Source organism: Bufo bufo, chromosome 1 (assembly GCF_905171765.1).
Source record: "Bufo bufo chromosome 1, aBufBuf1.1, whole genome shotgun sequence".
Classification (NCBI taxonomy): domain Eukaryota; kingdom Metazoa; phylum Chordata; class Amphibia; order Anura; family Bufonidae; genus Bufo; species Bufo bufo.
Window position 1 is genome coordinate 254519052 of NC_053389.1, and position 25854 is coordinate 254544905.

General features: G+C 45.6%; 1 protein-coding gene across 1 annotated transcript in view; it reads left to right on the forward strand.

Moving 5' to 3' along the window:
* The window catches only part of KDM7A (lysine demethylase 7A), a 91298-nt gene that overhangs the window by 53785 nt on the left and 11659 nt on the right, over nucleotides 1–25854 (forward strand). The window contains exons 4-11 of the mRNA XM_040438877.1: nucleotides 3899–4059; nucleotides 5854–5995; nucleotides 8177–8363; nucleotides 9629–9791; nucleotides 10136–10223; nucleotides 18031–18137; nucleotides 18219–18310; nucleotides 19521–19610. Coding sequence (XP_040294811.1) covers nucleotides 3899–4059; nucleotides 5854–5995; nucleotides 8177–8363; nucleotides 9629–9791; nucleotides 10136–10223; nucleotides 18031–18137; nucleotides 18219–18310; nucleotides 19521–19610 — 1030 coding nt within the window. The remainder of the gene's footprint in view (nucleotides 1–3898; nucleotides 4060–5853; nucleotides 5996–8176; nucleotides 8364–9628; nucleotides 9792–10135; nucleotides 10224–18030; nucleotides 18138–18218; nucleotides 18311–19520; nucleotides 19611–25854) is intronic.

The following is a 25854-nucleotide window of genomic DNA, read 5'->3' on the forward strand; positions in this document are numbered from 1 at the left end:
GCACGTTAGATTCGGGCTGCAATTGCGGAGGCTTACCGCACCCGGGGCAGGGTTCCGCCCTTAGGTGTCACGGCGCATCTTGGGCTTGGAGGAATCGCGCTACGGCTGCACAGTTGTGTAAGGCGGCTACTTGGTCCTCCTTACACACATTCACAAAATTTTACCAGGTGCATACTTACGCATCGGCGGACGCTGCCTTGGGCCGCATGGTCTTGCAGGCGGCAGTTTCTTAGATGCCTGGAGGGACGTTTGCTTCCATGGGTCTGTGTTTTTTCCCCCCTCCCTGTGGACTGCTTGTGGACGTCCCACGGTTCCGGTGTCCCCCAATGAATATGTGCGAGAAAAGGAGATTTTTGTAAAACTTACCAGTAAAATCTCTTACTTGCTCTTCATTGGGGGACGCAGCACCCACCCAGTATTATTGTTCGACCACAGTTGTGGCAGTTGCTGGTTAGAACCCCGTTGGGTCTTTGGCATGGTTGGTGTTCCATGTTTTTTCTTTTGTTGGCTTGCTTCTCCTACTGCTTCTCACAAACTGAAGCTCTCTCTCCAGGCTGGAGGGGGTATAGCTGCCAGGGGAGGATCTAACAGCTTTTACTAGTGTCAACGCCTCCTAGAGGACATAGCTATACCATGGTTCCTGTATCCCCCAATGAAGAGCGAGAAAGAGATTTTACTGGTAAGTTTTACAAAAATCTCCTTTTTTTTATTACAACAATGAGATTCATTTAACCTAGTGTAATTGCTGGGCTCCGGTTACCATGGCAGCCAGGACACTACTGAAGCCCTTGCTGCCAGTCAGTTCCCTGGACTGGAGAAGATAGTCTTGGAGACAGGGAGGGCTGGGCAGGCAGGGAGAGCTGACACAGCCAATCGAAGCAGGCTTTGTATGAAGTGTGCACAGAAAATACCGGTACATCTCTTGTTGTGATTGGCTGGTTGTTGTATACTGGGTTGGAATGGCAATTCTGAGGGAAGGCAGGGGGAAGCAAGAGCAAGAGCATCTGCACTTCAGCCAATTCTAATGTGGTGGTGAATACAGTACATAACCAGTATCTGTACCAGTTCATACAGTACAGTATACAAATGGCTACCAGTCAAGACCCCATCATAGCTCCAACAGCAAGAAGAAAGAAATATAAAGCCAGCTTCAAACTTAAAGTTGTAAACTTTGCCATGGAACATAACTGCGCTGCTGCAAGACAATATGGAGTAACAGAAAAGATGGTTTGGGAATGGAAAGCAAATGAAAAAGCATTAAAGAGTATGCTAAGGGGTAAGTGTGCATTAAGAAGAGGCACCCCGCATTGGCCAAAACTCGAAAAACATGTAGCAGACATTAGGGATCGACCGTTATTGATTTTTTAGGACCGATACCGATAATCTGTGAACTTTCAGGCCGATAGCCGATAATTTATACCGATTATTCTGTGAATTTTCATTTTTGAAAAAAATATAAAAATTCCTACACAAATCTGCTGAAAATGAATGTTTATTGTTAACGTGTCGTTTTTTTGTAAATCTTTCCTTTTCATTTATACCGGTAATTAATATATATATATTATTTTTTTTTATTACTAACTATTTGCCCCCTTAGGTATTAGAACTCTTCTCCTATTCACCCTGATAGAGCTCTATCAGGGTGAATAGGACCTCACACTGTCCCTGCTGCTCTGTGCTTTGTGCACAAAGCAGCAAGGGAGCTGACTATGGCAGCCAGGGCTTTAGTAGCGTCCTGGCTGCCATGGTAACCGATCGGAGCCCCAGGATTACACTGCTGGGGCTCCGATCGGAACTGCCACTGAGGAGGAGGAGGAGGGGGAGAGGGGATCCTGTGGCCAATACTGGGGGGCTTGGGTGTGGGGGGGGGGGGGGGCGCACTACGCCACCAATGTCTTTAATACTGGGGTGGGGGGGGGGGGGGAACTGCGCACTGCACCACCAATGAAGATAACTATCTCATTAATTCATATACAGGAGGCGGGAGCTGGCTGCAGAATCGCGTAGCACCTGAGGGGTTAACTACCGCAGATCGCAGCTACTGCTCATAGAGGTCGGGAGCCGCAGTTATCTTCATTGGTGGCCATAGCCCCTACCCTCCTCTTCTCCTCCCCCTCTCATTGGTGGCAGCGGCACAGGGGGGAGGGAGACACTGCTTCCTTCTCCCCTGTGCTGCTGAGGGAACACTGATCGCGCTGACAGCAGCACGATCTGTGTTCCCGATTCGTTATCGGAATAACGGCAAAATAGATGCCGACAACGTTCAAAATCCTGAATATCGGCTGATAATAACAGTAAAACCGATAATCGGTCGATCCCTAGCAGACATGGTGAATGAGCATCGCCAAAACGGGTATGTAGTGACTCGAAATAAAATACGTTTGTTTGCACTTCAGTGGGCCAAATCTAACCCAGATCACAGCAACAGATTTAAGGCCACTGTATCCTGGTGTACTAGATTCTGGGAAAGGCATAATCTGGTACTGAGGCAAAAGACGGAAATTACACAAAAATTACCTGCAGATCTTGATGCCAAAGTAAATAGTTTCCATCGATACTTAATACAACAGCGCAATAAACATGGCTATGCGTTAAGTAGTATCGGAAATATGGATGAAACTCCAATGGATTTTGATATGGTTGGAAATGAAATTGTCCATCAAAAAGGTGAAAAAATAATTTAAATTAAAATAACAGGACATGAGAAGTCCAGTTTTACAGTGGTACTAGCATGCACAGCTGATGGCCCCAAACTGAGACCAATGGTTATTTTTAAAAGAAAAACAATGCCGAAACTAGAGTTCCCTGTTGGTGGTTTTGTACATGTGAATGAAAAAGGATGGATGGATGATGGCTTGATAATGTATGGAGCAGGCGACCAGGTGGACTTATTCAAAAAACTTAGTCTACTGGTGTGGGATATGTTCAGGGCTCATTTAACTCCCAGCACCAAGCAAAGGCTTGCAAGAATGAGCACGGGTGCGGAAGTTATTCCTGCAGGATTGACAGCGTTGGTACAGCCAGTGGATGTGTGCCTAAACAAACCGTTAAAAGATCGCATTCGAGAACAGTGGAATGAGTAGATGGTTCGCGGCGAAAAGTCATTCACAAAAGGAGGAAACATGCGTGCTCCACAGTTGGATGTTTTGTGCAAGTTTGTCATAAAAACCTGGAAAGATATTGATTCAGAAACAGTAATCAAGTCTTTCAAGAAGTGTGGCATATCAAATTCATTAGATGGTACGGAGGACGACTACTTGTCGCAAAACGAAGAGGAAGCCGAAGCTGAGACCACCACACTTATCTGATCCGGAATTAGATCCATACGATGACTGCCTTACAAATGTAGCACAAGATGTCATTGATGTACTTATGAGATGAGATTATCAGATGACGAGCAGGAGGATTTTGAAGGCTTTTAGAGGGAAACTGCGTTGCTAACTCTCCAGGGACTTGACCAGCATTTACTCTTTCTCTATTGTTTGGCATCTTCCTTCTATCATCATCAGTTCCAGTTTGGTTGATAGCTTAGAAAACAAAGCATGGCAGCTCCCATGGGTTTATTGTCTTATCCTTCCTTTCAGCTATAGAGTGAATTAGGAAAAGTTTCTTACACTTTTACACTGTTTTTACGTTTACATGTTTGATGACAAACAGCCTTGTGTTTATAAGTGACAGTTTTCCTGCTAAGTACCTGCATGTCATAAGCAATTAAAATTGCCATATTGAAATCAAATCTGATGTTTTTTCATTTTTATTTAGTGTGCGTTGGAAGAGGGGTAGCCTTATACGGCGAGTATAGCCCAAACCCTATATTTTAAATGCAAAAGTTGGGGGTCGTCTTATGCGCCGGAAAATACGGTACACATATTTATCATTTTATTCCTTTATATTTCAGCGCTGATGATATTATTTTGCGGATGAACGGCAACCAGCTGACACAGCGGTACTTGGAGAAGCATGGATTCAACTGTCCAATTATCGTGCCACAGATGGACGGCCTAGGCCTCAGACTACCATCGCCCACTTTCTCGGTTATGGACGTGGAGCGCTATGTTGGTAAGAATACAGTTATTAAAAAAAAAAAACAGATTCCCTGACGCTCCTGTTCTAATTCTCACCCAGTCCTTACTGCTCTTTTTCTGGTCTTGTCTCTACAAGGGGCTGGCAGACCCATAGACCCATTTTTTTTTTTAAAGTTATTTTTATTTTAAGATTTACAGGTTTTATACAGCAACATAATCATGCCTCCCTAGTCTGCAAAACCATGATATCCATCTGTCTACGGATGTAATTTAGATTCTTGTCGCCCCATCTCAGATAAATAGATATTGCATACTGTAGGTATCCTGTAGGGTGTATTTTTCCTTTTTGGCTTGCTTATTTTCAGATCCACGTACCCATAAAAGTATATTGCTAGTAATTGTGTCTGATGGTGCCATTGCACAGATGCGAGTCGTGGATGCGATATAATTAGATGATGGCATTTGAACCATACATTATGTGAAGATCATCTCTGTACGTTTGTTTAGCGCTGTTGTGGGATTTCTATAGGATTAATCTGCAATATGTTCTGCCTTCGTTCCACGTTTTGACGAGGTCCAGGAAGCCAGGCTTTTTAATCTATCTTTGGCTGATTTCCCATTTAAATTTGGCCTGCTTATTAGGTCTGGAATTGGATTCTGCCTCTCACTTCTTTATCTATACTTTATCATTGCAATTATTCGATACTCCGGAACAGTTCCTGGCAAACTGCGCCATTAGGACAGCAGATGGCATAATGCCCATGGGTGAAGCAAACACGCATGTTAATGTGTTCAGTCTGAGATGTGTGCAGATCAGGTTGTGCCGTGTGCCAGACGTAGGTAGGAGTAGGCTCCCACCACAGGAGACCGTTGAAATTAAAAAGAGGTCTCCTTGGTCATGACGAATCGCTGCTGTAGCCACATTAAATAACTTGATGAGTTGAATAAAACTGATTTTGGTCACGTTTTGTGTGTTTGTCTCGAGCTGGAAGAAATAGATGAGAGATGTTCTCAGTCTTAATGGGCATTTTAACCTAAATCTAAAGTTGACTTTTCGCCTTTCATAAGTCACAAAAAGCTCTGTTTGGGCAGTGCGGACAGAATTTGAGAGCATAAGCTATCACTTTATGATCGGTTGGATCTGAACTCTGAGACCTCCACTGATTCCAAGTATCCAGAAGCTGCAGCATAGGCTGCATCCCCTTCTAGTTCCTTCCTGGACAGCAGTGCACCTGGCCACCAAGTTGTGCAGGGTACATAGGACTGCAGTGTGGCTGGCGAGGGTAGACTAGTGCAGGGGGAAAAAGGTAAAGGGGTACTAAAACAACGCTTTATTCTCAGGATTGGTAAGAGTCCACGCCATTCATAAAGTGATGGGAAATCCTAGTTACATGCCCCCATGTTGTAAGATAGGAAACCCACCTTAAGATGGCCATACACAAGAGGTAGCTATTACACTTGCCTACCAGTGGCTTCTCTCACCAGAATCGGGTGTGTTAAAATCCAGCAAGCTCAGTCCTTCTTTCCCCTGACAGCCGCTGTCAGCCATTGCATACCCCCCATACACTTTAGATTGTCTGCTGTTGCCAGTGAACTAATATCTATAGCCTGCTTTATGTATTTGCTAGCAAGCGACATCCCATTGTGGACAGATCTATTTAGTCTCTTGAACCTCATGACCACCAGCATAGTTTTATTTGGGATATTTGCTGGCAAAACAGCAGGAGAAGACTGGACACTTGCTGTTTTTCTTCTGGAGAGTCTTTATTTCAGTCTTTGTCAAACTACTGTATGTACGACTCCATTAATTTGCTGCATTTTTTTGCAGGAGGAGATAAGATCATTGATGTCATAGATGTGGCGAGGCAAGCTGACGGCAAGATGAAGCTCCGAAACTTTGTGAAATACTTCATGAATCCCGACCGACCCAAAGTATTAAATGTCATAAGCCTGGAGTTCTCTGACACCAAGTAAGTTCCAAAAGTACTCAAATTGTATATGTGCTTTTAGCAAACTTAGAATAAATTTGTACTACAGCTGAATATTAGAAAGTTTGTAATATATCTTATAAGAGAAAAAAATTCCTCTTTCTCTAGTTAAAGAGGTTATCCAAGGCCTATAATACCCCCCTACCCCCCATATGCCTGGGCCCCTCACACATATTGTACTTACCTCGCTCCCCAGCATCTGCATCGCTTCTGATGCTGGCATGACCGCCGCAGCATCTCCCTGTCTCGCGCATGAAAACATCCGGCATCGGGGGGATTAGCCAATAGCAGATCACAATGGGAACGAGCCTTTCGAGCGTCACCCATGATGCTAAGGAGTCTCGTTCCTGTTGCGGCCTGGTATTGGCTGCACACACCCCGCCCCCCTTCGCCAGATGTTTTCATCCGCGCGACGGGGAGATGCATCAGAAGCGACGAGGGTGACGGGGAGCGAAGTAAGTACTATCTGTGTGAGGGGCCTGGGCATATGGGTGGGGGGGGGGGGGGGGGCATTATAGGCCTTGGATAACCCCTTTAATAGCTCATCCTCTAACCTTCTGCCTCCTAAACTGCTCAGTGATAGCAATGCTCTGCTATATCTGATCTGTCAGCTCTTGGTGCCCTATGGAGATGGAAAGGGAAGAAGGAAGTGGAATTGAGACAAATAGAAGCACAGGAACACGCGCAAAGAGTCTTTTGCAGCTAGTACTGGATTTTTAATGTCCTTTATGGTGCTGCAGCTGCCTGAGAGAGTTACGGAGCAGATTCTCCTGTTTTATCTGTCTGTAGTATATGGGAGACATCATAGCAGCTAGTCTCCACATGCAGAGGGGAAAAACTGCAGAACTGATTCCTTCACTTTTTGGGTGTAAGATGACTAATGAAACTGGGACTGATGTCCTGTATTGCGGACAAAGTAGTGGGGAAAGTCTAATGTTGCAGCCAATTGCCCTACAGTGATTATGGTTGGCACTGATTTCTTAGAGCATATTATAGCAGTTGTAATTGTAATATGAGATTCCAGAAGATTTTTAGGAAGGGCTTGCTGGGCTTCCTTGGGCTGTGTTATGCCTAGTGCTTCAGTGAACGCTAAAGGAGTCCTTTTTTCAGCCACTACCCCTCCACGTACTGCTGTAGGCCTAACATATTGTAGCAATTTTGCAAAAGTTTTTCTTGAGTGAATATCTAACCTTCAAGCCATTTTGTTTCTTACTCTGAATGAATCACAAAATTCAAAACTCATTATAATCCTACTGCATACTGTTATTACATGGAGCTCCATATACACAGCATGCAATAAGCTCCCTCCAGTGGTTGCTGTAGGCAGACCGAATTTTATCATTTAACTGTTTGTTCACAGGATTTGGTGCTCTGTATCAGAAAATCTGACAGCTGTAAAGATAAATTAAATTGTTTGCACAGAATTAGAAAAAAGAGACATCCTTCTTCCAGAGACATCATGATTGTCTGAGTTGTTTCTGATTTTGCAGCTCTGTAATAGTTTTTTTGTAAGAAAGCAGCCATGTTTTTCTAATCATGTATAACTCCTTTAAAGGGGTTTTCTGAGGTTTTAATTCTGATGACCTATCCTCTGGACCTATCCTAGGTCATCAGTACAGTACCTGATCGGTGGGGGTCCAATACTGATTTTGATACTGACGAGCTATGATCTGGATAAGTCATCAGTATCTGATCATGGCGGCCAACCCTCGCCGATCAGCTGTTTGGCAGTGGCGCTCCTCTGAGCAGATTACCAAGCTTATCACGCTCAGCCTAAGTTACTATACAATGTATGGCGCTGTGCTTGGTGAGCATGGGGAAGGCCGTGTCGCCGACAGGAGTGCCAGTGCCTTCTCAAACAGCTATCCTCTGGATAGGTCATCAGTATCTAATCACAGGGGTCAGACCCCCAGGACCCCCACTGATTAGATACTGATGACCTATCTAGAAAATCTTGGAAAACTCCTTTTAATAAAAAAAAATTTAGCACTATACATTGTAGTGTAAAAACAAGTGAAAATGTACTACTTCACCATGTAACTGATGTCACTGAAGTGAAAACCACTCCATCGTATAAAAGTCCAGTTATTATGTGAAATAACTTCTTAAATGTTAGAGTTTTTTGTGTGAGGCTAAGTTGGTTTCTCTGCTTTGTCACTTCAGGATGTCTGAGTTGGTTAAAGTACCAGACATTGGTAAACAACTGTCTTGGGTAGAGAATTACTGGCCTGATGACTCCGTCTTCACGAAGCCCTTTGTTCAAAAGTATTGTCTGATGGGAGTGGAGGACAGCTACACAGATTTTCACATAGACTTTGGTGGCACTTCTGTCTGGTATCATGTCCTATGGGTAAGTCTTATATGACAAGTTAAGAGTTTTGGCGTCTGTGAGGTTAAAGCAACGCCAAACCTAAACGTTAACAAGCCATATTCAGTTTGTCAGTCTGCAACACCTTTTGCATGATCATGACAGAAACAGTCTTGTACAAATCCTGCAGAAAACAAAGGTGTTCTCTGTGGCTGATCTGTTTTCATTTTTGGCTGAAGACTGGCGGAAGGGTTGGGGCTTAGTCAGGAGACGGACTTGGTAATCTTTTTGATCTATTGCACACGTAACATATTAGGGAGGCTCCTCCTCAAGCCACTTGTGTTACAGCTTGTCATAGGACAGTGAGGAGGACAAAGGTAAAATGGCTGATCTCCTGGGGCACATAGAGAACATTCTTTCAGTTTTAACTGTAATATAAAACACAGAATAGGACAAAGAGAAAGGAGGAGATTGATGGAAGTGCTGGAGTATTTTATTTTTTGTGTGCTGTTTTTCAGTTTCTTTTAGGGTCCAGTCACATGTCCGTGGAATGGGTCCGGATCCGTTCCGCAACGAATCTGGACTCATTAATTTTCTATGGGGCCTGAAGAGATGCGGACAGCACACAGTGTGCTGTCCGCATCCGTATTTCCGGAGCGCGGCCCAGATCTTCCGGTCCGCGGCTCCCGAAAAAAAAATAGAACCTGTTCTATTCTTGTCCGCAATTGCGGACAAGGATAGGCAGTTCTATTGGGGTGCAGGCCCGGTGTATTGCGGATCCGCAATACACTCTGGATGTGTGAATGGACCCTTAAGGTGTTAGCCCATGATTAATGTACAAAATGAAAATCGGACATAGTACATGCCCATACCTCAAATCTAGAACCCTGTAGCTCATACAGAGTTCTCCCCATTGATTTGCTACGATAGCCCTGCTAGATTTTTTGTTAAGCGGGAATGTCTTTTCTTCTGCAGCTCTCTCCCTGTAACTGTGACCTCTTCTAACAGTAGATAGGAATGGTAGTAGTTAGGGATGGAACGGAGCCAGTAAATCACCCTCAGCCATGTTACAGAGGTGGACAGAGTAATTAGGAAAATAGCAAACAGCAGGTGGTGCTATAGAGATTTTATTGAATAACTCAATGGCTCTAACAACTTTTTTTTTTAATACATGCAGTTACAAAAGTATCCAGATCCATGTGCAGACTACTTTTCATGGGACAACCCCTTTAATAGTCATTTGTCTTCAAAAATGTACCACTTAAGTGACCTAAGTAACTATGAACCAATTGTGTGCTTGTTTCCAGGGGGAGAAAATTTTCTACTTGATAAAGCCCACAGATGAAAACCTGGCACTGTATGAATCGTGGAGCTCTTCAGTTACCCAAAGTGAAGAGTTTTTCGGGGACAAAGTAGATAACTGTTACAAGTGTGTGGTCAAACAGGGGCATACACTCTTTCTCCCAACAGGTAAATTGACTTTGATACTGGTATCAAAAAGTGATTGTCTGACTGGGATTTGATCAGATACATCTTCGGAAGGGGCAGTTCTTAGGAAAATCACTATTACTAACTCCTATTTCTGAAAGAAATTTGGAAGTCAGATGGTCTGACTTTTACGATGGTCGCAAGGTCCACAGCAACTTTGTTGAAGTCTTCCAAGAAAAACTTCTACTCTTATCAAATTTGTCAGAAACGGCCTCAGCCCTATATTAATGGACTAGTTTTGACTCAGGGAAACCGCAAAGTTTTTTTTTTTCCTGTCATGGTTTTGAATAGTATTCATGATATTATTAATTTCATTTTGGTTACAGGCTGGATTCACGCTGTCCTCACCTCTCAGGATTGCATGGCCTTTGGTGGGAACTTTCTGCACAACCTAAACATTGGCATGCAGCTCAGGTAATATTGTCCCCCTGGACTGTGTGCTAGTGGACAGTGTTTGTCCACTTTAAAGTGAATCTCCACCTTTATAACAAAGTCCTCTTTAGGCCCAACATTCAGTTCTGATTAATTAAAAAGTATGCAGTTAGCTCTTAAGCTCCACTAGTGGTGGCTGTAGTCCCATTTTCTTTTAAATTCTCCTATAACAGGGATGCACAACCTTTTCTGGTCTGATGGTCATGTTACATTGAACTGTTTTCAAGGACTGCAATAAAACATAAAGTGGCATATCAAACGTACAGGGAGTGCAGAATTATTAGGCAAGTTGTATTTTTGAGGATTAATTTTATTATTGAACAACCATGTTCTCAATGAACCCAAAAAACTCATTGATATCAAAGCTGAATATTTTTGGAAGTAGTTTTTAGTTTGTTTTTAGTTTTAGCTATTTTAGGGGGATATCTGTGTGTGCAGGTGACTATTACTGTGCATAATTATTAGGCAACTTAACAAAAAACAAATATATACCCATTTCAATTATTTATTTTTACCAGTGAAACCAATATAACATCTCAACATTCACAAATATACATTTCTGACATTCAAAAACAAAACAAAAACAAATCAGTGACCAATATAGCCACCTTTCTTTGCAAGGACACTCAAAAGCCTGCCATCCATGGATTCTGTCAGTGTTTTGATCTGTTCACCATCAACATTGCGTGCAGCAGCAACCACAGCCTCCCAGACACTGTTCAGAGAGGTGTACTGTTTTCCCTCCTTGTAAATCTCACATTTGATGATGGACCACAGGTTCTCAATGGGGTTCAGATCAGGTGAACAAGGAGGCCATGTCATTAGATTTTATTCTTTTATACCCTTTTTTCTCGCCCAGTTTCCTTGGGGGACACAGAAGACCTTGGGTATAGCTCATCTCCCTAGGAGGCGTGACACTAAGTGAAGACTGTTAAGCCCCTCCTCCACAGCTATACCCTCAGCCTGGAGAGAGAGACTGCCAGTTTTTTGCTTAGTGTCCAAGGAGGCAAGACACTCCAATTTTAGATTTTTACTTTATTTTCTTTTTGTTCCAGATCATCAGGGATAACAGAGACGCACTAGACCTCTCTGTTCTCCCGGGGTTGAGCTGCGCCAGCGCCGGTCATCCGCACTGCTGCCTCCCCCACAGAAGGCAAGGTGGATCAGGGCAGCCCAGCTCCCCTACATCCCGCCAGCGCAAGGGTCGCCCGCACGCCAAGTCCCTCTCCCAGCGTTCTGCCACTACGGTGCCAGTAGCTGAATGGGCGACCCTGCTGGAACGGACCGAGGGTGAAGACGACTATAGTGAGAGAGAGGCTTCTCCAGCCCTACGTCCCCCCCCAGGTCTCCTGCGTGCCTGACCCTATACTGGGCCTATGGACCCTTCTGTCCCTGCTAGACCTAGGCACCTGGGCTGTCGCAGGGCGACATTCTGCTCCCTCTCTCCTGGCCTCCAGGACATTGGCACCCTTGTCCCTGCAAGAGGAATGCCTAGGGAGCTGCGTAGGTCCGCAACTAGCTGCCCCTGACGGAGGGGTTATGCAGGCGTCCCACCCTCACAGACCCGGTCTCAGGGTCCCCCTCCCTCTTACCGGACACTACTTCAGGGCCAGAGGGCCCGCGCCTTGCTGCCACTGACCCTCCCTACTCTCACGGGCACCGGTCCAGGGGAAAGGTGGTTGTAGCTGCCGGCCATATGGAGCGCTGTTCTAGGCAGGGGCCCGCTCCAGGGGTGAAATGGCTGCCGGGTGCAGGGTCCTCACTTCCGGACAGCTGGGTGGGCACCGCGGCCTGCAAATGAGCGCTTCAACAGCCCCGGCCGACCGTCGGAACATTCCGGTCGGCCGGGCGCCGCAAAACTTGTGTTCCACTTCAAGGCCGCGATCCCGCTCTATCCGGGTCCCCGGCTCGCGGGGTGGGCACCCGCGGCCGGTATGTGCCGCTCCGTAGGCCCGGCTGGTACTTTAAGTACTGTGCGGCCCCGGTCAACCGGGCGCCGCTAAAAATTTAGGCCCCGGCTCTTCCGGCCCGCGGGGTGGGCACCCGCGGCCGGTATGTGCCGCTCCGTAGGCCGGCCGGTACTTCAAATACTGTGCGGCCCCGGTCAGCCGGGCGCCGCTAAAAATTTAGGCCCCAGCTTCACGGCCTACTAGGCCGCAAAATTCAGGCCTCTGTTGGAAGGGGCTGGAACTTCTCCAGGCGCGAATTCTTCCCGCCTGGAGGTTCCCCCGCCCCCAGAGGATCGCAGTGCCGCCCCCCAGGCCGGATCCCTGTTAACCCTTTGGGTACAGGCCGGCTTCCGATGGGCCTGTATGGGTGGATCTGTGCCCTGTAGGTGGCCCCCCCTTTTATTTAATTTTTTTTTCTGCCTCAGTGAGGCTGTGTGTTAAAAAGAAAAAAAAAGAAAAAAAATTATTTATTATATATATGACTTGTGGGCTGCGCAGGACGCTGCAGCCTCATCTCAGAGTGCTGCCTGTATACATGCCCCCCTTCCATAGGCGGCATGGTGTCGCGCTCCCCGGCTGCGGCGCTGCCAGGGTCTTTTTTCCCCTTCTAGGCGGTTTCTTGCCCTCTCCGCGCTACGGCGCTGGTCAAGTGCATGCCTTTTCTGTAGGCAACATTCGTCACCCTCTCCAGTTATGGTGCCTGCCATGTGCAGGACCCCCCTCCTGGGCGGGATACTGCACTCTCCCTAACTGCGGGTTGGCCTTGTGCATGATCCCCCTTTCATTGACGGCCTACTGCAGTTTCTCCGGATACAATGCTGGCCATGTGCACGACCCCCTTCCATAGGTGGAACACGGCACTCTCACTGGATTCGCTGCCTGCCATAGGCATGACTCCCTTCTGTGGACGGCATTCGGCACTCTCACTGGATTCACTGCCAGCCATGTGCATGACCACCTTACATAGGCGGTATGATGTACTCTCATTGGATTCACTGCCGGCCTTGGGCATGCCTCCTTCCCGGGTGGCGGCATACATACACTCCCTCGGTCGGTGGTTGTTCTCTCGCCGGTACATTGTTGGCCATGTGCATGACCCCTATACATAGCGGGGTGCTTGCACTCTCTCTGGATCCGCGGCCGGCCATATGCATGACCCCTCTTCCGTGGGCGGTGTACGCACTCTCACTGGATTCGCTGCCGGCCATGGGCATGCCTCCTTCAGGTGGCATACACACATTCTCACCGACTGCTCGCATTCTCCCTGGATGCGATGCTGGCCATGTGCATGACCCCCCCCCCCCTTCCTTTTCTGGGCGGCATACTACACTCTCACCAGATACGTTGCTGGCCTTGAGCATGGCCTCTAACATGGGTGGAACGCTTGCGCTCCCATTGGATACAGTGCTGGCCTTGTGCGTGACCACCCCTCATTCCATGGGTGGAATTTTGCACGCTCACAAGATTCAAGGCTGTCCTTGTATGTGCTGTACTGGACTTGCACATGTTCCCCTTCATTGGCGGAGTAGTTACACTCTCACGAAATTTCGGGTTGGGTGAATTGTTGCACACTCACTTAATGCTAAGATAGCCCTGTGCATGCCCCCCTTTTTCACTAGGTGGACCTCCTGCGTTCCTGCTGGATACTGTGTGGCCATGTGCATGGCGCCTTTCTGGGCGAAGTATGGTATGCCCTACTTCTCTGACGTAGGTACGGCCTTGGGCATCACCCCCTTTTTGGGGCAGGCCTTTGCATTCTTGCCCACTGCAGCTTGCCAGGTACATTTCCCCCCTTTTTCGGGGCGGTCAGTTTGCGTTCCATCGCATACCATACTAGTCTTGTGCATAACTCCTTTCAGTTTGCACTCCCGTAGATACTGTGGCACTCTGTGGCTGGCCCTCTTCGCTGAGTGATATTTTTGCAGTGAGCGGACGTTCTTGTGCGTTGTTTCCTTCTCGTCCCGTAGGTGGGTTGGCCTTCTCACTGCTTACGGGGCTACTCGTACGTATGCCTCCTTTCCTCCTGCGACATACTTTTTCTCTTGGGATAGGATGATTGCCGCAAGCCTTGCACTATTCTCTAAGGAGATCATTCTGTCCATCTGTGTAAGCCTAAGGTGTTGTCCAATAAACAACAAATGAATACCTTATATTTAAGTAGACGGGCTCTACTGTTCGCTACTGCACAGAGCTGGGTGGTACTCATTCATTTCGTTGGCCCATTTGTCCTTCCGCGGCATTGTTTCCCTGTGCTAGTGGTCGCATGGTCGAGAGCGCTGTCTGCAGCGCCCTTCGCATTTTATGTTGGCTCTGGCGGGACTACGGTCCCCTCGCCTAATACCATTTCCTCCTCTTCGGGTGCAGTGTGGTATGATTCTTTCCGGATTGGCGCCCTCGGTGCTTCAGTCTGATCTGCTACCAGGTTCGGGCTGCTCTTCTTGGGAAGGTCACCCAACTTCTCTTGGGTGCTCGCTTATACAGGTCCGGGGGACCTCCACCTTGGGTTCTTCAGGGTATTCGCCTTCTGCGAGGCGGTGAACCAGGCGTCTCTGTGTAGCGGTGTTCTGCTTTTGAGCTGTCCTATGGCCTCTCTGTTGCCCACTCCCCCTTTCGGTTGGAGGGTGTTATACCGGCCTCTGTCTCGCCTGCCTTTTCTCGCCGGCTCTGTTTGGCTCCCACTCGGTACAGATCATTCCGATGTGGCGTCTGTTCCGGCCACGCTTCAGAGGCTGTTCCTTCACTGCCCTTCCCTCTGGGGAGAGCATGGTTGTTCATGTGGATGGTTCTGGTGTTCCTTTTGAGTCTCCCTTGTCCACACTGGCTGTACTAGCTGTGTGCCTAGTTACCGGGTCTACCGTTTTCTGTCCTCCCGCTGGGTGCAGATTGCGTTTTTTCCATTCTAGGCAATGTTTCTGCTTTGGATTCACCTTCTCGGTAACTTGGGAGGACTACCATTTGGTCAGGATTGTCTTTAGATCTCCCACACCGGAACTGTAGTCCGTCTTCCTGTGGTGGCTACATTGGCTTCGGCTTTAGCCTGTCTTGTCCTGGCGGTTGCTGGGCGGACCCTTCGGTTCCTGTCCGTTTGTCCTTCTGCTTCCCCACTCTGGGGGCATACGGGACAACCTTGCTCGGGGGCCGACGGGACCAGTTCTACCGACTGTTCTACCCGTGTTACTGGTCTGCGCCTGATCATTGGGTTTTCACCCGCTTGCCCAGGCGACTCTAGTGGGCTCGCTAGTGTTCGCTTCTAGCCGAGTTTTTCGTCCAGGATCTGTGGTAGGACTTAGGGCTTTACCTGGGGTTCTGTGGGAAGCGGGGCGTTCCCCCACTCTGCCTTTCTCCATGGTTCTGTCTTTCTCCAGTCCGGCCTGGACCTGGGGCTGGGACTCTGTTGCTTGAAGTATCAAGTGTCATTCCTGTCCTTCCTCTTTCAGCGTTCCCCGACCCTCTGGGCCTGTCAGGAACTTCTTCCATGGAGCGGCTCTTGGGTTCCTTTGTACTGTCCTCCGGTACCGTCCTGGGAACTACATACTGGGCTCTTGGCGCTCCAATTTTTCCTTGGAGCCGTTACAGAAGTTCCCTCTACTCCTTCTGTCCTGTACAGTTGGGTTTCTGTAGCCATCGTGTCTCTGATGGGTGCCTGAGTGGCGGCCCTTCTTGTTCCGAGCCTTCTGTCTTCCCCCAGGACAGGGCTGTTCTCCATTCCGTCTCTTCCTTCCTTCTGAAGGTGGTGTTTGTCTTTCATTTCATTGAGGCAGTCGTCCTCCCCTTCCCACCCCAGGGAACGGACACTTCACCGATTTGGACGTTGTTTGGGCCTTGCAGTTTTTACTTGGAGATCTCCGACTCTTGTCGACGTTCGGTCTCTTGTGTTTCCAGGAGGTCCGCGCAAAGGGTTGACGGCCTCCAGGGTGTTTTTCCTCCGCTTTCTCAGAGTGGCTCTTGTTGTGGTTGCCGCACCAAGGGCAGGGTTCTGCTTTTGGTGTCACCATTCATTTGGCCAGAGTTGTCGGTTTTTTTTCCTGGGCCGGAGGCATTAGGCTTCGGCCATGCATTTGTGCAAGGCGGTCACTGGTCTTCCTTGCACACCTTACCGAGTTCTACAGGGTGCATACTCGGGCTTCGGCGTATGCTGTTTTGGGCAGCCCATTCTTTGTTCTTCTCTGACTGTTTCCGAGTTTGTTTTACCCTTTGGGTAGTTGGCTTGTTGGTTCCAATTTTTGGACTTTGCCTTTTCTCACTACTTGGACACGCAACTGGCAGTCTCTCTCTCCAGGCTGAGGGTATAGCTGTGGAGGAGGGGCTTAACAGTCTTCACTTAGTGTCACGCCTCCTAGGGAGATGAGCTATACCCAAGGTCTTCTGTGTCCCCCAAGGAAAGAGCGTGAAAGAGATTTTACTGGTAAGTTATACAAAAATCTCGTTTTTGCCAGCCACGCTGTGGAGTACTTGGACGCGTGTGACGGAGCATTGTCCTGCATGAAAATCATGTTTTTCTTGAAGGATGCAGACTTCTTCCTGTACCACTGCTTGATGAAGGTGTCTTCCAGAAACTGGCAGTAGGACTGGGAGTTGAGCTTGACTCCATCCTCAACCCGAAAAGGCCCCACAAGCTCATCTTTGATGATACCAGCCCAAACCAGTACTCCACCTCCACCTTGCTGGCGTCTGAGTCGGACTGGAGCTCTCTGCCCTTTACCAATCCAGCCACGGGCCCATCCATCTGGCCCATCAAGACTCACTCTCATTTCATCAGTCCATAAAACCTTAGAAAAATCAGTCTTGAGATATTTCTTGGCCCAGTCTTGACGTTTCAGCTTGTGTGTCTTGTTCAGTGGTGGTCGTCTTTCAGCCTTTCTTACCTTGGCCATGTCTCTGAGTATTGCACACCTTGTGCTTTTGGGCACTCCAGTGATGTTGCAGCTCTGAAATATGGCCAAACTGGTGGCAAGTGGCATCTTGGCAGCTGCACGCTTGACTTTTCTCAGTTCATGGGCAGTTATTTTGCGCCTTGGTTTTTCCACACGCTTCTTGCGACCCTGTTGACTATTTTGAATGAAACGCTTGATTGTTCGATGATCACGCTTCAGAAGCTTTGCAATTTTAAGAGTGCTGCATCCCTCTGCAAGATATCTCACTATTTTTGACTTTTCTGAGCCTGTCAAGTCCTTCTTTTGACCCATTTTGCCAAAGGAAAGGAAGTTGCCTAATAATTATGCACACCAAATATAGGGTGTTGATGTCATTAGACCACACCCCTTCTCATTACAGAGATGCACATCACCTAATATGCTTAATTGGTAGTAGGCTTTCGAGCCTATACAGCTTGGAGTAAGACAACATGCATAAAGAGGATGATGTGGTCAAAATACTCATTTGCCTAATAATTCTGCACGCGGTGTATAGGCCATAAGTGTCGGACAGATGCTAGTTCCACCTCCAGAACCTAGCTATTGGGGGAATAGGGTCCCCCTCTCCCTAATACCCAATTCCAGAAAGTGCGTCTGTTGCCATTGTAGTTAATGTACACCCATAAACTACAATGGAAGTAGTTGCATGACGCATAGCCACCTCTCCACTTTCTGAAGTGCCAATGAATCAAAAGACCTCAGTCTATGTGGTCCCTGTTGTGCTCCTGCACAGTACTCCACCTCTCTTCTCTCTGACCTGAATAATACATGTAAGCAGCCACCAAACGCAATCAATCATGTCTGTGAATGTTGGTTGGGGCCGCACAGAATAGTATCACAGGCCAAATGTGACTCCTATGCCGCAAGTTCTAAACCCCTACCCTTTAAAATATGCACCATGTGACAAAGAGCTTTCCTTTTTACCAGGTGTTATGAGATGGAAAAAAGACTGAAGACCCCGGATCTCTTCAAGTTCCCTTTCTTTGAAGCAATTTGTTGGTTTGTGGCCAAAAACCTACTTGAAACTTTGAAAGGTAAAAGTCAGACTTCTTCTTTATGTGATGTTTAAAGCTAAATGCTTGCAAACTTATCGATTCTCTATTTCATTTGTCCAGAGCTAAGAGAAGATGGCTTCCATCCTCCAAACTATTTAAAGCATGGTGTGAAGGCATTAATTTCTGCTTTAAAGACCTGGATGAAAAAAGAAGTAAGTGACAACGTTGGAGATCTGAGTTTTGGGGGATGGGATTATTAAAGGGGTTGTTTCACTTCAGTAAGTTGCATATAGGGCAGCACGGTGGCTCAGTGGTTAGCATTGGTGCCTAGCAGCGCTGGGGTCCTAGGTTCGAATCTGACCAAGGACAACATCTGCATGGAGTTTGTATGTTCTCCCCGTGTTTGCGTGGGTTTCCCCTGGATTCTCCGGTTTCCTCCCACACTCCATACTGATAGGGACCTTAGATTGTGAGCCCCATTGGGGACAGTTGGATGCTAATGTCTGTAAAGCGCTGCGGAATATAGTAGCGCTATATAAGTGCATAAAATTTATCATGTAGAGGAAGTTAATACAAGCCACTTACTTTTTGATTACCCATATTGCCTCCTTTGCTGGCTGGATTCATTTTTGGGTGCATTTTGTGACAGTACACCAGAAAGTCGGTCTGTGCCAGTCATGAGTTAGTGTAGATTTGAACTCTCTAGCATAAATTATAGTGTATCTGTTCTGCCATGGGAGGCCATGCCCTCTTTTGATAAGCCCTGCCTGCTGTTCTCACTGCTTTTGAAAAGTGGGGAGAAGTGTAAGAAATTGCAAATTGTAGTGCAAGTATGGTGTGAACGACCCCAGGGATGTGCCTGAAATAAAGAACAAGTAAGCACTTGGCTTACAGATCCTGTGCCACCGTTCCAGATCTCCTGGCCTGGCTCTATTTACCCGGCTGTAAAGTTGACGTCCTGTCGACAACACATGACTGGCTGGTTTTGTCAGGTTCACTGCTGAGGCCATTGATTAGCTGCAGTGGTCACCTGTTGTTGACATGATGTCACCTGTTGTTGACATGATGTCACTGCTGCAGCCAGGTAAATGGAGCTCGGCCAGGAGGTGATGTGGGATCTGTGAGATAAGTACTTACCAGTTGTTGTTTTTTATATTTTAGGCAGATACCGGTGGTTGTCCGGTCTTGTCCTGAAACCGGACAACCCCTTTAAAAGTATTGTAAAACCTGTGAGGATTCGGCCTCATAGAGTTGAAAGGTAACCCTCAAGCAGTCTCCACTTGAGGGAGCTCAAGAGCTTACTGTATGGGGTTTTATTATTCAGTTCAGTGTATAAGCTCTATACAGTAAAGTTTTGGCGACTTTGCTGTGGTCACATTCACTTTAATATGACCCTCTCCTGACACTTTTCTCTCTTTCCAGTCTGTAGCAGAACATGCTTTTGAAATCCCAGAAAACATCAGACCCGGGAATCTTGTCAAAGAGCTTTCTAAAATTATTCGCACTGTTGAGGTAAGAACCGTATACTAGGTTTATTGTAACTGATGCTGATAGACTTGATGAAGCTTCCTATATGAGCTGATCTGGATTCCTGCGCGCTATATTTTCCATGTGCAGATAAAAGGGCATCATGTCCCTTGATAAAACTCTTCTAGATTGTGTGCAGAAACTGTGCAAATATTTCCATTATACCTTATTTTGGTGTAAGATCCACTCCTGGGTTTGTATAACAATCACTAATGTGTGAATAAGGCCGCATCGGTAGATATATGTTTAACTAGCCTCGGAGCGTTCTGCGCTATCTAAAAGGTAGACATTCTCAAAAAAGGCATTCGATAAGAAGTTGGTACAATTGATACCAGGGTATTGCGAGTTGTAACAGTACAGGAGAATATAAGAAACTTTGTAATATATCTTATCAGAGAAAGATGCTTCCTTCTCATCTTACCAGACTCCTCTCCTGCTCTCCACATCGCTATCTCTCAAGTCACTGCTCAAACCCATCTTCATGGTTGCCTATTCACTGACAGGTTAGATTATATAAAAGTCTATGGAGGGAGGAGGAGAAAGGAGAGACGGTTTTAACCACCTCAGCCCCTATAGCTTAAACACCCTTAATGACCAGGCCACTTTTTACACTTCTGACCTACACTACTTTCACCGTTTATTGCTCTGTCATGCAACTTACCACCCAAATGAATTTTACCTACTTTTCTTCTCACTAATAGAGCTTTCATTTGGTGGTATTTCATTGCTGCTGACATTTTTACTTTTTTTGTTATTAATCGAAATTTAACGTTTTTTTTGCAAAAAAATTACATTTTTCACTTTCAGGTGTAAAATTTTGCAAAAAAAACGACATCCATATATAAATTTTTCTCTAAATTTATTGTTCTACATGTCTTTGATAAAAAAAAATGTTTGGGTAAAAAAAATGGTTTGGGTAAAAGTTATAGCGTTTACAAACTATGGTACAAAAATGTGAATTTCTGCTTTTTGAAGCAGCTCTGACTTTCTGAGCACCTGTCATGTTTCCTGAGGTTCTACAATGCCCAGACAGTACAAACACCCCACAAATGACCCCATTTCGGAAAGTAGACACCCTAAGGTATTCGCTGATGGGCATAGTGAGTTCATAGAACTTTTTATTTTTTGTCACAAGTTAGTGGAAAATGATGATTTTATTTTTTTTTCTTACAAAGTCTCATATTCCACTAACTTGTGACAAAAAATAAAAACTTCTATGAACTCACTATGCCCATCAGCGAATACCTTGGGGTGTCTTCTTTCCAAAATGGGGTCACTTGTGGGGTAGTTATACTGCCCTGGCATTCTAGGGGCCCAAATGTGTGGTAAGTAGTTTGAAATCAAAATCTGTAAAAAATGGCCGGTGAAATCCGAAAGGTGCTCTTTGGAATATGGGCCCCTTTGCCCACCTAGGCTGCAAAAAAGTGTCACACATCTGGTATCTCCGTACTCAGGAGAAGTTGGGCAATGTGTTTTGGGGTGTCATTTTACATATACCCATGCTGGGTGAGATAAATATCTTGGTCAAATGCCAACTTTGTATAAAAAAATGGGAAAAGATATTTCTCTCACCCAGCATGGGTATATGTAAAATGACACCCCAAAACACATTGCCCAACTTCTCCTGAGTACGGAGATACCAGATGTGTGACACTTTTTTGCAGCCTAGGTGGGCAAAGGGGCCCACATTCCAAAGAGCACCTTTCGGATTTCACCGGTCATTTTTTACAGATTTTGATTTCAAACTTCTTACCACACATTTGGGCCCCTAGAATGCCAGGGCAGTATAACTACCCCACAAGTGACCCCATTTTGGAAAGAAGACACCCCAAGGTATTTCGTGATGGGCATAGTGAGTTCATGGAAGTTTTTATTTTTTGTCACAAGTTAGTGGAATATGAGACTTTGTAAGGAAAAAAATAAATAAAAATAAATCATCATTTTCCGCTAACTTGTGACAAAAAATATAAAATTCTAGGAACTCGCCATGCCCCTCACGGAATACCTTGGGGTGTCTTCTTTCCAAAATGGGGTCACTTGTGGGGTAGTTATACTGCCCTGGCATTCTAGGGGCCCTAATGTGTGGTAAGTAGGTAAATGACCTGTGAAATCCGAAAGGTGCTCTTTGGAATGTGGGCCCCTTTGCCCACCTAGGCTGCAAAAAGTGTCACACATGTGGTATCGCCGTATTTAGGAGAAGTTGGGCAGTGTGTTTTGGGGTGTCTTTTTACATATACTCATGCAGGGTGAGAGAAATATCTCGGCAAAAGACAACTTTTCCCATTTTTTTATACAAAGTTGGCATTTGACCAAGATATTTCTCTCACCCAGCATGGGTATATGTAAAATGACACCCCAAAACACATTGCCCAACTTCTCCTGAGTACGGCGATACCAGATGTGTGACACTTTTTTGCAGCCTAGATGCGCAAAGGGGCCCACATTCCTGTTATGAGGGCATTTTTAGACATTTGGATCCCAGACTTCTTCTCACGCTTTAGGGCCCCTAGAATGCCAGGGCAGTATAAATACCCCACATGTGACCCCATTTTGGAAAGAAGACACCCCAAGGTATTCAATGAGGGGCATGGCGAGTTCATAGAATTTTATTTTTTTTGGCACAAGTTAGCGGAAATTGATTTTTTTATTTTTTTTTCTCACAAAGTCTCCCTTTCCGCTAACTTGGGACAAAAATTTCAATCTTTCATGGACTCAATATGCCCCTCACGGAATACCTTGGGGTGTCTTCTTTCCGAAATGGGGTCACATGTGGGGTATTTATACTGCCATGGCATTCTAGGGGCCCTAAAGCGTGAGAAGAAGTCTGGAATATAAATGTCTAAAAAATTTTACGCATTTGGATTCCGTGAGGGGTATGGTGAGTTCATGTGAGATTTTATTTTTTGACACAAGTTAGTGGAATATGAGACTTTGTAAGAAAAAAAATAATAATTTCCGCTAACTTGGGCCAAAAAAATGTCTGAATGGAGCCTTACAGGGGGGTGATCAATGACAGGGGGGTGATCAATGACAGGGGGGTGATCAGGGAGTCTATATGGGGTGATCACCCCCCTGTCATTGATCACCCCCCTATAAGGCTCCATTCAGATGTCCGTATGTGTTTTGCAGATCCGATCCATGTATCAGTGGATCCGTAAAAATCATATGGACATCTGAATGCAGCCTTACAGGGGGGTGATCAATGACAGGGGGGTGATCAATGACAGGGGGGTGATCAGGGAGTCTATATGGGGTGATCACCCTCCTGTAAGGCTCCATTCAGATGTCTGTATGTGTTTTGCGGATCCGATCCATGTATCAGTGGATCCGTAAAAATCATACGGACGTCCGAATGGAGCCTTACAGGGGGGTGATCAATGACAGGGGGGTGATCAGGGAGTCTATATGGGGTGATCACCTCCGTCATTGATCACTCCCCTGTAAGGCTCCATTCAGACGTCCGTATGTGTTTTGCGGATCCGATCCATCTATCAGTGGATCCGTAAAATTCATACGGACCTCTAAATGGAGCCTTACAGGGGGGTGATCAATGACAGGGGGGTGATCAGGGAGTCTATATGGGGTGATCAGGGGTGATCAGTGGTTCATAAGGGGTTAATAAGTGACAGGGGGGGGTGTAGTGTAGTGTAGTGGTGTTTGGTGCTACTTTACTGAGCTACCTGTGTCCTCTGGTGGTCGATCCAAACAAAAGGGACCACCAGAGGACCAGGTAGCAGGTATATTAGATGCTGTTATCATAACAGCGTCTAATATACCTGTTAGGGGTTAAAAAAAATCACATCTCCAGCCTGCCAGCGAACGATCGCCGCTGGCAGGCTGGAGATCCACTCGCTTACTTTCCGATCCTGTGAGCGCGCGCACCTGCGTTCACAGGAAATCTCGCGTCTCGCGAGATGACGCACTGATGCGTCCAGGAGGAATGAGTCAACCACCTTCCGGACGCATCCGTGCGTTAGGCGGTCGGGAGGTGGTTAAAAGACAGGCAGAGGCAGAGAAACTGACTGCTGCTGATTTAGTCTTAATTCAGTGCTGTATTCACATTTAAGCGGCTCAGTACTGCTGTATAATATCTTCGGTTATTGTTTCTTTTGGAGAGTGTGGTACAGAGAGTTACAAGAGCAGGATCTCCTTTTTCTCCATTTGTAGTCTATGGGTAGACATGAAACCAGCTACTCTCCTCCCACTAGCTGAGAAAAAATAGAAATACAGGCAGATAGCAGAGGGGGAAGCTGCTAAATCACTGCCAGATACAAGTCATATAATGGCCACTCACAGCTTATTCTTAAAACCTACCTCTAACAGCAGTTATACTGTAACATATTTATATATATATATATATATATATATTATATAAAGAGAAAATAATGGCGGCACTGGAGACAAGCAATATGGGTGCTAGGTCCAGGGATGTAGCTGCTTACCCCAGATGAACAATGACGAAAAAAGGACAGCACTCCAGGTAAAAAAGCAGTGGGGTTTAATCACCCATGTGAATGGCAACGTTTCAGCTCAAACAAGAGCCTTTTTCAAGCAATGAACACAGTGTATGCTGGGGTATATATAGTCCAACCCCCATTACATCATAATAAAATCAATCAACAACAAAGATTAGAAATAAAGTGCAGGAGTGCATATACAATATCAAAATACAGATACAAATGTGTAGTACCCATAGGCGAAAAAATCGCTACAGTGATATATCAAAAATATAATACATAGTGTACATAGGGAGGAACAAGAAATGATGATGCTGCAAAAAGGAGGGGAAAGCGGTGACACGATGAACGGCGCTGGGTATGTCACCGCTTTCCCCTCATTTTTGCAGCATCATCATTTCTTGTTCCTCCCACTTTGTGTACACCTGTCCCTAATCACTAATTACCTCTCTGTAGGTTATAATATGTACACTATGTATTATATTTTTGATATATCACTGTAGCGATTTTTCGCCTATGGGTACTACACATTTGTATCTGTATTTTGATATTGTATATGCACTCCTGCACTTTATTTCTAATCTTTGTTGTTGATTGATTTTATTATGATGTAATGGGGGTTGGACTATATATACCCCAGCATACACTGTGTTCATTGCTTGAAAAAGGCTCTTGTTTGAGCTGAAACGTTGCCATCCACATGGGTGATTAAACACCACTGCTTTTTTTACCTGGAGTGCTGTCCTTTTTTCGGCTATATATATATATATATATATACCATATATATATATATATATATATATATATATATATATATATATATATATATATATATATATAATATAATTCCATTCCAAGGCTAACTATAGACAGATCTAAAAAGTTGTGTACTTAGGAAAAAAAAGACCATATTTTCTAGAAGACCTTGAATCCTACAACCCTTTGTTAAAGAATAGGAAATAAAAAAAAAATTGGAATTTAGCATTATTGATACTTGACTAGAAATTAAAGCCATCCTCATTCCTTGCAGAACTACATTGTATTGCCTACTACAGAGCATGTAGGGACTGTGATCTCCCTGCAGAATTCATATTGTGAAATCTCTCATTATGCCAGCTACTTTATGGAGCACAGTGTCCGTTGTTGTGCTTGACAAACTTTTATTTTTAATTGGGAAATATGGTTTGGGAACAGCTTGTCATGCTAGAGATTCACATCTGACCCCAGTCTTCAGCCTCAGAGGTCTTATGCAATACAGTTACTTTAATGCTTAAATATTTTTTGGAGTCAAACACTGCATTACTTTATTATAAGCACATTCTAAAATGGCATTTATTATTTATAATGGCTCGATTTGTCTATGGGGCAAGCATTAAGGTAAATAAAATGACTGCTTCCCTATTAGCACACACACAACCTGTCCTAATTACAAGGCTGAATTGGTTACTACAAAGCAGTTAGCTAGAGAGCTGTCTCGGGTCTACTCGCCGCTCTTGCTGTCACGAATAACAATCTTACATACAGGTAATGAATCAGCCTTGTATAGTAACTAGAGATGAGCAAATTTCATGTTGTGAAGTTCGTTCACGCTTCATTTGCTGGTAAAAGCAGAATTGCGTTATGGATTCCGTTAACACGGACCATAACGCAATTCTATGACGGCATGCTTAACGGAATGCCTTTAGAGGCATTCCGTTATTCATTCCGTCATAATAGAAGTCTATGGCCTGCATAACGGATCCGTCCCGTTTTCGTTATGCAGGAGAGGACTC